This window comes from Poromitra crassiceps, assembly GCF_964638095.1.
Source record: "Poromitra crassiceps genome assembly, chromosome: 12".
Lineage (NCBI taxonomy): Eukaryota > Metazoa > Chordata > Actinopteri > Beryciformes > Melamphaidae > Poromitra > Poromitra crassiceps.
Genome location: NC_139632.1, coordinates 22,494,444 through 22,507,591, shown reverse-complemented (window position 1 = coordinate 22,507,591; position 13,148 = coordinate 22,494,444). Strand labels below are relative to the sequence as shown.

The following is a 13,148-nucleotide window of genomic DNA, read 5'->3' as shown; positions in this document are numbered from 1 at the left end:
GGATGTGGGTGGTGTAGGGGAGTGGTTGGGGGGATGTGGGTGGTGTAGGGGAGTGGTTGGGGGGATGTGGGTGGTGTAGGGGGAGTGGTTGGGGGATGTGGGTGGTGTAGGGGAGTGGTTGGGGGGATGTGGGTGGTGTAGGGGGAGTGGTTGGGGGGATGTGGGTGGTGTAGGGGAGTGGTTGGGGGGATGTGGGTGGTGTAGGGGAGTGGTGTAGGGGATGTGGGTGGTTTTGGGCTAGGGGTAGGACCATTTTCCATGTTGAAAACAATTAGCCGTGTTGTTGAGGTACTCCCAAACATCATCATCATCATTGTCATCCGTGCAGCGGGCGAACTGCAGGGCGGGCGAGGCCGCGCAGTGGGTGAACTGCAGGGCGGGCGAGGCCGCGCAGCGGGTGAGCCTAGGAATCGAGCGCGCAAGATTTCTAGTTGCCTAAAGTGCCATAAGGCACGAGCAACAAACAATAGTTCACTATTGTTGATCTTGAAGTCGGAGGGACAAAACTTCATACAATTAAAGAAATGCGTATGGAGCCAGACACTTTTTTCAACTGAAGTCTACACATACCACTTCTAACATCCCATGTCAGAACCCATGTGCATCCGCTTCAAGTGAGGAGCAACATGACTTTGTGGACCGACCGGCCAACAGAGTGATTGATAGAGCTGCTGCCCAGCCATAAACATAAATGAACATAATCTGGGACCTTATGAAGTTGCACATAATGACTATGTTTGATAAATATGAATTCACCGTGTGTTTAATCACATAGGGTTGTGAAGGAGTATAAATTCTAATTGTGTGACGGTGCTATATCATTCTGTTGGCATGTGCACACAATAGCAAGTCATTTTCTTTGTGTTTTCCAAGCTCAACAAAACCAGTTTTGCCATTGGTTTGACATTGTTCAGACTCAGAGCCAGTTCTCATCTGCACCGGCAGCCCCGTATAAATACAGACCCAGTTATTTCTCTCCCAGGGTCTAGGAGCTTGTAGCTAGAGCTGTAGAATTTTGTTCTGAGCTGTAATTCTATTTTTATATTGTTTTCTTTTTTGGAAGTTGTTTTTGTCCTTAAAAGTCCTTTCCATATTTTCACACCGTCTGTTTGCCAGACATGCTGACATGTTTACAGCTCCTGGGAAGCTGTTCTTAAAGAGTAGCCATTCACAAGTCAATGCTTCCATCCATGCATGTGTTTGTTTTGGGCGAGGAAGAGAGAGAGATTGTGTGTGTACAGAAAAAGTGTGTTTCTCTAGGTAGCACTGTTTTCTCTTTCATTAAAGACCTCCATCCATGGAGAAGGTGTAATCATGCCTTGTGCTGTGATCACACTCCAGACATTTGGCCTTTCTCCACTAATTAACAAGATACCGTCTGCTTTCCAAAACGTCCATTCCGCTCGTAAGGTGATCCTCCCTGGTGACTGAGGTTAGGACCAGCAATCTGCTGGATTTACAGATCACTGTATTTAATAAAAACACAGACCCCCTTCCACCCTCCCCCCCCGTCTCTACTCATATTCTCCCCCTTCAACGCACAGAGAGAAACAACAAAGGTAAGGAGAAGTGGCCTCAGGGCCTGAGGAGTCTGTCTTGGAAATGAGCACGCGGCACGCCCCCTGTCTACTATTGTAATACACAAGCGGGGAGAAAGCCAAAGTCACGCCCCCTTCTGGTTTAGGCATATGAACCAAGGGATTTGATCCGCCATTCTTCTTTCCATTGACATTTCGTAGAATGCGTATAAAAATAGTTTTACTTGGTCAAACCGGAAGGAGGCGTGACTTTGGCTCTCTATTGTCAAGGAGTAAAGAGGGTGGCTGTTGATGGAAACCTAAATCATGCGTTCTCATGAAACGTGTTAGCGCTTCCATATGGTGCAACATACTTGCTCTGTGCCACGGTTATTTTTGACAACTGTGGTGTACAGTGTTGCATATACATGAGTATATATGTGTTCCAGTTAGCCTCTGTACTGACAGTGTTACTGTTCAGTTCAGCCTTCCCGTGGCACACCCAGACTGTGGGCCATGGGCATGGCAGCAGTATAGATTGAATCTGAGGTTGGCCTGCTTCCTGTAATGGTTTACCTTGAGAGAGGCGGCTCTGTCTGGGGCAGTCATGCATGCAGAGGGACCGCAGGGCACAGGGAGATATTGTGTGTCCAACAGTATGGCCTTGTTACCAGGACGCCACCATGACTCAGGCAACACGTGGGCCATTGGTTTCCCTTTCTCCTGCTTGGGAAAGCCACCTCTCTCCACTTTGGCCCAATGAAATGTCCTGCCGGGGTGGTCACCTGATTTAAATCTGCCAATCGGAGCGTCAGAACAGCCTTGTGGTTATGGTCACTAGGATTACAGTGCACCACTGTTCTGAAGGGAACATTTCCACACAATGTGACATTTTTAGAGCGGGAGAAGGTTTTTAAAATGGAAGTGTGGTCTGCCCGCTGTAAAATGGGTCATCTCATTTCCCGTGTGGAGAGACAGATTAGCACACATGTCCCAGGGCACATTTCCCTGCTTCCTGTCTGATGGTTTGGAATAAGGCCCAATATGTTGTGACTATTCAAGCACATCATCTATTGTTGATGTGTTAATGAAGCACGTGGCCACTACAGTGTAGTCACTGTGTTAATGAAGCACGTGGCCACTACAGTGTAGTCACTGTGTTAATGAAGCACATGGCCACTACAGTGTAGTCACTGTGTTAATGAAGCACGTGGCCACTACAGTGTAGTCACTCACTATGGGGATGTGAGTTGACGGTTCGCAATTTCCTTTTCATTGACAGGTACACATTTGCACAACTGGACTAATCGTGACTCCACCCCCTAGCAGTCCTGTAACCACAGCTACGGTCTTCACATTTCCCTCAGAGACAAGCTCCACATCCCTTCCTGTGGTGAGTGGATCCTTCTCCGGGTCTTATCCATCACACACATCTCCACACACACACACACACACACACACACACACACACATACACACACACACACACACACACACACACACACACACACAGACACACACACATCCCTTCTTGTGATAAGTGGATTCTTCTCCAGGTCTTATCCATCACACACATCTCCACACACACACACACACACACATACAGTACACATCCCTTCCTGTGGTAAGGGGATTCTTCTACAGCTCTTATACTTTCCTGCTGCAGAGTACAAACTCCAGGCCAAAGCGCCCACAACAACAAAAAAGTGTAATAATAAATGTTAAGATAGCATATTACTTAAAATATAATAATTAACACACAACACTCATAAAACAATTGGTATACCATTAGGCCTCAAACAAAAAGGAATACCTTGATGTTTTTATCACTATTCATTATTTTCCAGAATGGCTAGCTTCAAGCAAGATTTGTTTGGAATGGTGAATGCTAACAATACATTTTTGGGGAGAGGAATCTAATCTGGCTTTTTTTCTGCTGAAGAAAAAGGAGTTCAACCGAAAACATCAAGAAACCCCTTTTAACCTACACAAATCAGCACGCACCCTCCCGTGTGTGTGTGTGTGTGTGTGTGTGTGTGTGTGTGTGTGTGTGTGTGTGTGTGTGTGTGTGTGTGTGAGAGTGTGTGTGTGCGTGTGCGTGCACGCGTGCTGGTATGTAGTGCTTCTGAATGAGCAGGAATGTGTACACAAAAGGTTGAGCTCTCCGCTTCACTTGGGAACTCTACATGATGTTTTTCTACAGATGATTTTTGTGGCCTGCAGGCAGCCTAATTATCTCAGCTCAGGCGTCAGCAGTGAACCCAAACGCACATCAACACTCACCAAATACACATTAACACATACACACTCACCAAATACACATTAACACATACACACATACCGCAGGGCTGTCTGAGAGCCCCCCCCCACACACACACACATACACACTGTTTTATGGCAGCTACAGTATATAGAGAGCCAAGGTTGACTTCTCTTCCTGCTTCAGCATGCACACCAAGAGATTTCATAAGCCATAGACATTTCATAAAATATTTAGAATCAGGAGCGACCATAGAACATTTCACTCAGACCAAAATAATAATAGATAAACATTGAAAAAAGATTATTTTTTTAAATCCGCTGTTGTTGTTTTTTACGTTTTCGTCTGAGTGAAATGTTCTATGGTCTCTCCTGTTTCTAAATATAGCTGGATCATTTGGTCTGACGAAGTAAAACTATTTTATAAGTATTTTACTTTAGACGGAGAACTCCGCACATCTCTTTCCCGGGACAGGTGTGTGGGACAAGGACCAAGCGTTCATAAAATGTAAAAAGGGAATCCCGCACACTGTCCAAACTTGCAATAACGGTTTATTTTGTGACGTTTCAGTCTCTGGCCTTTTTCAAGCAAAACTATTTTATTTGAAAAAGGTCAGAGACCGAAACATCAAACCTTTATTGCAAGTTTGGACGGTGTGCGGGACTCCCTTTTTACATTTTATGAGCATTTTACGAAATATCTAAGGGAAAATAAATAGAGGATACTAAAGTCTTGGTGCCCATGCTGAAGCAGGAAGTGAGGTCGACTTTGGCTCTCTTGCTCTCTGCTGCTCAGTGTCTGCAATGTTGCACTGGGGCTTGTATTGTATACCTTTGTGCTGTCATTTAGGCTTTTAGCATGTCGGGGAAAGAAATTCAGACCTTGTCTATATGCATTATCCTGCCAGTGGAGAGAGTCTGCATGTGTGTGTGGGTGGTGGTAATTGCATAGCAGTGCTGTTGTTGTCTGCTTCATGGAGACTTAACATGTTGGTGACTTAATTTTATTGCTGTAACCCGAAAGAACCGAGCAAGTAGCCCAGAGGCACACAAAGGCTCTGATAAAGTTAGCCTTCCTATAAATGTCTCGTCTCGCTCGTTTGCCTCTTTGCAAAGCTTGACTCTCTTTCATTAGAGACGTACAACAAGGGAAAAGCAGCGTGTCTAGAAGAATCCGCTCGCGGTCGGTTTGAGACTTGTTTTTAAGAGTGTCTATAGAGCATGTTTTTCATTTCATATGGTACCAATTAAATACTGCAATGGCTTTAACATCCGGCTATGTGGTCTCCTAGCAACAAACAAGCAAGCAGAATAGAAGGAGATTCCCAGTTGATGGGGGAAGTCGGGGACAAGAGCAACATTTGTGCCAAGCCGTCCTCTCCCTTGGTGTCAGCCAGCACGCGGGATGGAATTTGCCAGATGACAGATGATCTCTTTCTCTCTTGCTTGCTTTCTTGCTCATAAACAGACCAGTTTCTCCACTTTAGCAACATGTAGTCAGTGTTTTTCAGATCTCATGTTACTCTCTTTTGTCCTGCTACTGACAGGAATTAAATGTTCAAATGATTATGTAACACTAATTTAATGTAGAACATTATCCAATTGCTAATGTAATTTGTATTTTATTTTATTTTATTTTATTTTATTTATTTATTTATTTATTTATTTATTTATTTATTTATTTATTTTTGACCCTACAGGATGCCCTCCCGCCTCCCCCGCCTCCACCCCCACAGTCCTCTGTTGTCGGCGCGACATCTTCATTGGCTGCTGGACAGAGACCCTCCCCCAGCATAAGCGACCAAAGTGGCAGACAAAGACCCACAGTGTGAGTTATAAAAACAGTCTCGCACAAAAGTATGCAGTAGATGTGCAGTGAAATGTCAAAAGCGCTTTACACACCAGCGGCCCAGGGCTTAATGCATATGCTATCTGCAGGGGAGGGGGCATCCTCCTCTCCTCGCCTCAGAGTGACCCCTCTGCTGTCAGACTAGGGCTGCAGAGGGTGAGCCTGTGCACAGGTGAAGGGGTCGACAGACACCTGTGGGCGAGAGTCTCCTGGGACCCATCGAGAGACCTTCCCCCGTCACCCCTGGCTTCTGACCGCTCACCCTTCCCCTCATTACTCCTCCAAGACACTCCTCACACCTGATAAGAATTAGATCCACTTGTGCCTGTTCTCCCTCTGCCTTGCCTTTGCCTGCGCGTGCGTGCATGTCGGACTCTTTGAGGCGTTTATGTTCCCACTGCCCTGAAAACATTGAAATCAGACCGTGTGGCCTGAAAACATCCCTTCTGAGACTCCCATTGCAACGATCGCCTGCCATCCCAGTCTGGTTCTGGTTCTAACACTACCGTGGAGAGATGGCCCACATATTGCCGCATCCTGCAGGATACTTCTCTCTGGGTCAGAGGGCGGTCTGTCTGCTGGAAGGTCTCAGAGGAGGTGTACTGTTATTCACAGCGGGGCAAATCCAGAACAAATGGCATGACGTACAAAATGTGACTCTGTACTTGTAGAGAAAAATCAAATATGCGAGTGCTCTGTCTATGTAGGAGTGTTTTGTTCTGATGTTTTCAGAAACTGCTGTGCCTTATGGTTTCCATGCCCATGCTTACTGTGTGTTGTGTGTCCAGATATGTGGCCATGTTCCCGTACACTCCCCGTAAGGAGGATGAGCTGGAGTTGAGGAAGGGAGAGATGTTTCTGGTCCTGGAACGCTGTCAGGATGGCTGGTTCAAGGGCACCTCCATGCACACCGGCAAGATAGGGGTCTTCCCCGGGAACTACATGAGTCCTGTCAGCAGGTCAGTCACTAATGTGCACATCAATGTGCACCTCCCTTGCACATATTTGGCTTTCTCTTTGATAATTTGCACATTCCCGTATGCCAGTCACTCTACCGTTTTAGGTCTTTTGCATTGTTCTCACTTGTTTTAATAGAATTTCTATAAAATGTTTGCAAACAATGAATTCAAAATCTCTTATATAGAATATATTGTTACGTCATGTGTACCTTGATAAAGCAAATCATATTTAATAAATGTGTAATCTCTTGCTACATACTGTACCTGCCATGTGATCCTATAGTCTCATCTAAGTCGATTTTGTGGAAAAGCAACAGTCAGAAAAGATTGAAAAGCTGTATTGATCTCTAGATCAATAGACTCAAATGGAATTTCTAAATCATGAAAACAAGAACGCACCCTATTGGTGGAATGTATCATACACACACTGTTGTCATCTCGCCTCTTATTGATCCTTGTAACTTGTAAGCTGGTTTCTAACCCCTCCTCACACGCTCTCCCCTCAGGACAACGTCGGGGAGCACCCAGCCCAAGGTGCCCATGAGTCTGTGCACGCAGGCTGGCAGAGGAGTCACCATCGTCAGCCCCTCCTCCGCCCCTCTTGGGGCCATCGTTCCGGGGCCTGACTTCAACAACAAACCCCTCAGCGTCTGCTCCGGCCCTGCCATCCCTGCCATCCCCCAAACTACTGTTGTGGTAACAGCAGCTCAAACAGCCACAGGTCAACAGCCAAAAGTACTGCTGCATGTCAGCTCTCAGATGACTGTTAACCAGGCTCGCAATGCTGTCCGGACAGGTAGGCTCACTGTGAGGCAAACGCTTTACCAGAGAGTGCCTGTGTTGTATTTGAGTTTTGAATTGTTTTTTAATTAATGCGTGTCTTTTATCTCCCCCTTTCAGCTGCATGTCACAATCAAGACCGGCCCACAGCAGCAGTGACACCCATCCAGTCTGCAACACCTGTGGCTTACCTGCCCCACCTCACAGTGTGCCCCCAGCCCTGCTCCACTTCTGCCCAAGGCTGCACCCGAGCTGGGGTGGCCATGGGCTGTGCCGCCGCCTCCCTGACCCCACCCAACGTCAGCGCCGCCTCCCTGGATGGCGATGCTCTGCGGCCTGTAGCTGTCCTCACTGTGCCCGCCGGCCCCGCTAACAGCTCGGCGCTCAATAGCACCGCCCCGAACGTCGCTCTCGCCTGCCGACTGGACAAGGATGTCAAGGTTGGCAATGTTAAAATATTTCAAGGTTCTTCTTGCTGCTATCACCAGTAGATGTTTGCATGTTTCATAGTCTGCTTTTGTGGATTTGTCTATATTTCTAACATATTTTCTGATAGAGAGCAGTGCTTGCCAGATGACTGAAATACTTAAGCTCGGCTGGCAGTGTCTGGGGCTCCTGATTACCGACAATTATAAGAATACCAAACAATCTGCTCGACGCTAAAAATAGCAGTCAACAAGGGGAGTTTATGTTAAGCACCGTATTTACACGCAAGAGTACCGTCTGTTTCTCAAGTGATTCTTCAGACTTAAAAGAGTTGGAGGGGGAGGAAGTCGGATGAAGCCAACCAATAAGCAGCAGCTGTTGGTTTGTCCCTGACAGCACTGATTGGCCTGAACCACATTATCTAAACATTTTCTGAGCTGAAAAGCAGCCAATAATCAAACGACAATGACCGTGGCTATTGTCGGACATAACTCATTTGCTGTTTCAAACGGAAGTGTCTGCCTGTGGTTTGTGGAAATTGCTCGTGCCTAGCCATCGTTCCGGCATGAAAAGCTACGTTGTGTCGTTGCTGCAGAGAGAGAAGAAAGGCCTTCTGAAGCTGTTGTCCTCCAACAAGAAGAAGGCTCGTCCCTCCCCCCCCTCCTCTCCCACGCTGGAGGCGGAGCAGGCAGCTGCGTGCGCCGTGGGACCGGACTCCGCCCCTCCGGAGCCCGAACCTGCTGCCACAGCCACCGCCTCTTCATCTTCCTCTTCCTCCTCGGCCTCAGAGTCTTCCCACCGTAAGAGCAGTCCCCTTGACGGATGCGCCCCCATCGCTCCTCCTCCTCGCCAAGCCTGCTCCTCTCTCTTATCTCAGCAGCATGATGCACGGCCCATCATATGTGAGAGGTACACAGATGTAGATCTGTACTTATATAGTGTGCTCTTGTGTTCCTGCTTATCTGATCCCTACACAGAAAGTTTAACTCTATATTATAGTTAAAGTGTAAATCTATATTATAGTTATTATGAATTACCAGTTGTCTTCCCAGCAGTGTCTGACTTTCCCCACGGGCTGTCCTCCCCAGGTACAGGGTGGTGGTATCCTATCCTCCGCAGAGTGAAGCTGAGCTGGAGTTGAAGGAGGGAGACATCGTGTTTGTTCACAGGAAGAGGGAAGACGGCTGGTTCAAGGGCACGCTCCAGAGAAACGGCAGGACTGGACTGTTCCCCGGTAGCTTTGTGGACAGCATCTAAGACGCGACAGTGGACCGCGGTCACCACCGCTATCACCCTGCTGACCGCTATCAGCCTTACCATGGCACCACACAAAGCAAACCGACCAGCACTCGCATGGTCGCCAGGATGGTGTCGTCAGAGTGACACTTGACCTCCGTAGAGGGCGCTGTGGCTTCAGTCACAGAGATGGAACAGTGATGGCCGCAGCACAGGAGAGAGAGAGGGTTGCAGAGAAGAACAGGATATGTCGGCAATTAAAGCACAGAGGAGAGCACACTACTCATGAACTCTTTTCTCTCTTTTTGTTGGTTATTTATATCTTTGTAACAATTCAGATGTTAAATGTGTGCCTTGTACTGTTCTTCACTTTATTGTACATAAGGAGACAAAGATGATTAGTCACAGAACAAACAATATGGACTGTTAATAGATATGTTACACATTTTAACTTATTTCATAGTTTTGTTTTCTGGAAAAGATGAGCTTTGCCTTTTTGCAGTGCAACACATTTAGGGGTTAAGCTGGCACATGCCTTATACCATATTTGACTACATTGTCTATGCTTGTCTGTCTGCCACAAAGAGTTTGACAACTGTCGGCTGAAAAGAGAAGGTATATCAGATGCTGCAGACCAGAAAAAAGGAGTGGCGTCATCATCAGCATGTGCTGTATAGCAGGTAAAAGGACACTTCCCGCAGCTCCAAAGGTCTTATCTAACCCTGATGTAAGATCTGACTGACCACAAGAGATATCGGCAATAGTATATATATATTCATATTCTCTAGCTATCATTTACAGCCTTGTGGAAATTGCACATCAGAAAGTATTTTATTCAAAACCAGGCCATTTAAAGTCCTCCTCCATTTTTCCTGTCGTAGCTGATGTGCTGAGTCGTTGATCTGTTACCTGCAAATATTTGCATGTCAGTAGGAAAGCCTTCTGCAGGAGATGCACTGGGGATAGATGTGTTTGGGGATTGCTTCGTTTTTGCCTTCTTTTTTTAATATGTGGAAAATACACTCCAAAATAGTAACAAATATTGCTTACTTTACCTTCTATGTACTTACTGACCAGAGTAGCTGCTCCCCTAACCCCTTGGCAGTAGCCTAACGGCACCAGACGTAGCTCTACATCACAAGAGCGACATGCACCTATCATTTCAATAACGATGCACAAGCGATTATTCTTAATGTATATATTTATATTCATTAAATTCCACGTGGAGTTGACACCAGCTGCTCTTACAGAGCGTCTGCCGTATAGTTAACCCGGACACACAGCAAAACACAAGACTTAGTGCTGAAGGTCGCCCCTTCACAGGCTCTCAACTTCTCTATACTATGACTCATTCCTAATGTGACTTGTTGCAATAAAAACACTACTAGCTAGAGCACAGAATGTTTTCCTCAAGTAACATATCACTCTACAGGAAGAGCGATGTAGTGGAATTCTCTCCAGTCTTGAAAGGCAGGGTTTTAATCGAAATCAATCACTTTGACGCCCTTGATTCTTGATTTAGTGGTTGGGTTTTGCTGTACATTGTGTCTACAAAGTGTTTAATGCGAAGTGTTGTATTGACTTGAATTACTGTATGATTTATTTGTGATTGGAAGGGATTTGGTAGCGGTTTTGTTGCTGGTTGAACATCAAACAAAGTGAGCAGTGATAGAACGAGTAGTTTGGAGGTGGAAAACTTGTCGGTTTGTTGCGTCAAAACAAATCTGTCAAAACTTAATGCCTCCCCCAACCCCCCACCCAAAACAAAAATACATTGGAAAAAAGAGTGATCATAGGGATTTCACTAGTCTACCATAATTCAAGGTCTTTGGTTTTGCCAAGGTAGCAACAAGAGAAGATGTTAGAAATGGAGCCAGAAATCTTGAAATAATATTGTCCTAGTTGTCAGTGGACCACACAAGAGTTAATGTAGTGAAATTGATTCAACTGTAGATAAGTGACTGCTACTGAAAATCTTCAGAAAGACCTATAAGGTCTGGGGGGTATTTAAACATTTGAGTGTTGTTGAGGCAATCACTGAATTACGCCAAATTTGGACATTTCATATCAGACGTGAAGTATGAATTCACCGACTAAATTTGACCCAGATTTTCAAGTGTGTTTGTTTTTCAAATGTTTTATTGTTAATTGACGGGGACCACTGTGTAATTGACTGCTGGATATGTTGTAGTTTGTCTTTGTGTGAAAATTGGAGAAAGCCTGGAAAAGGGTGGTACAAATCACTGTTAGGGCCTTTTTTGTTTTGTTTCTCAGTTGGTACTTATGTAGAATTAACCTAATGTTCCATAGTTGTCTTGGCAATCACCACACCAACCTCAGGCTATATGCTAAACTGTTTCTTTGAGTGTCTTTCATTTCACTGGTAAGCCTTTATATACACAACAGACTTCCATGTACACAGATGCACACATTCGTCATGACATGCACTATCATAGCATTTCTACTCATACTGACGTCACATTGGTCAATACTCAGACAGTCTGCACAGTTTCAGACTGACAAAAAGTGAAGCATGGTGTTCCTGTCAACAGGTTTGTTAGACTGTCTTTCCATGTCTTGGAACACAAGGTAACATGAACGTTTGCTTGATTCAACTTAATGGATTTTCCTCATGCCAAGGTGACTTACTTGATTTTTGTTTTTGTTTTTTTTGTATAGTTGTATGTCTGAAAATGGTGAAATTGAAATCAACTTATTTGGCACAAGTCTATGTGGAAAAACATTCTGAAGTATTTGAGGGAATAGCACATTTTGTAAAAAAAAAAAGAAAAAAAATACTATAACAATAAAAGGTTTCCATATTTGTTTTCAGGCCATATTTTCTCTTACGTACGTACGTGTGTGTGTGTGTGTGTTTTTGCACCAGTATTTGTCATGATGGCCTTGTGTTTTGCTGGCCACATGCTGTCAGGTAAGAGCTGCCTCACCTGGACCGCTGAGTGCTGACAGGACTGAATACTACATCCTCATCTTTCCCCTTCTCTTCCCACAGCCCACAGGAACATGGCATCAATAAACCTGAGGCATGCAGGCTCATGTGTGTTTTAAAAGTGTATACGTAACTTAAAGTTACACACAGATTAGATAACAGTGAAGTATTTCAGGTCAAACACTGAACTGCATGCATTCATTAGGATCTCCAGAAGCTAAAGGCTATTGATGTGCAGTGGGAGGAAAGCCATCCCAGTGGCCTAGCTATTAGTCTGTGTGTAGGATGCTCAGCTGACAGGAGGAGCTGACAGGCACCCAGAGGGGTCACGGTGGTGCGGATGATGGGTTACCATGGAAATGAGTTCTTCCAATTTGTGAGCATAAAACTGTAGTGAGCAGTTTTGCTCCAGATCCTTTATCCGCTTCCATTGTGTTGGGCTTTATTTTACAGTGATAGTAGCAAATAAATTAGAAAGTAATTGTGAATGTAATGTGTGTAAATCTGGTCTGAGTGTTCATATAAAAAGACACAAAGCCATCTCAAGTCCCAAGATGAATGATGTTGGAATCCATGATTGTACCACTAGGATAACTGAGGTAACACTCAAAGTGTCATCTTTTGGACTTTGATAGATTTGCACAGGATTTAGTATGGATAGTTCAGTGATAACTTGAGTTGGATACGATGTTTGACAGTGATGATGGTAACCCAGTTTGCATTACAGGCCATTATGATAAGCATCACCTACACTCCCTAAATACAAACAAAATTCAGGTAGGTGTACCTTCACAACATTTGATCAACCAAATACAGCATTTGTGTTGGCCACTAAAAGAAGAAGTTAGCCAAAATTATTTACCCATTGATCCATAATCAACCCAGTGAAGATTGGTTTTAATAGGTCAGCCTTTTGTAACGCCCCCCCCCCCCGCCCCTCCTTTCTAAACTGCCCTATGAGTAAAGATGTATCAAATTTCTAAACAAATTTGGAGAAAGAAAATTAAATATATGATTACCTGGAAAACAGTCAAGTTTTAGTTGTTCTTATTCAGGTTTGAAACAATCCTGAATTCATAACAGTGGGTGTGTGGGCAAGCAATAGTAGGCAAGAAGAAGATTTATCTGAAGTGGCAGGGTTAGTGTAACACGCTCTCTCTCTTGCTCACTGT

General features: G+C 44.9%; 1 protein-coding gene across 1 annotated transcript in view; it reads left to right on the top strand.

The window, feature by feature from the left end:
* Positions 1 to 10,796, top strand: part of sh3rf1 (SH3 domain containing ring finger 1) — a gene marked incomplete at its 5' end in the record, with an annotated part of 46,892 nt that extends 36,096 nt beyond the window's left edge. Inside the window, 7 exons of the mRNA XM_083647113.1 lie at positions 2,800 to 2,910; positions 5,477 to 5,604; positions 6,414 to 6,584; positions 7,091 to 7,380; positions 7,485 to 7,804; positions 8,386 to 8,699; positions 8,879 to 10,796. Of these exons, the coding sequence (XP_083503239.1) occupies positions 2,800 to 2,910; positions 5,477 to 5,604; positions 6,414 to 6,584; positions 7,091 to 7,380; positions 7,485 to 7,804; positions 8,386 to 8,699; positions 8,879 to 9,047 (1,503 nt within the window). The 3' untranslated portion in view covers positions 9,048 to 10,796. The remainder of the gene's footprint in view (positions 1 to 2,799; positions 2,911 to 5,476; positions 5,605 to 6,413; positions 6,585 to 7,090; positions 7,381 to 7,484; positions 7,805 to 8,385; positions 8,700 to 8,878) is intronic.
* Positions 10,797 to 13,148: the final 2,352 nt, after the last annotated feature.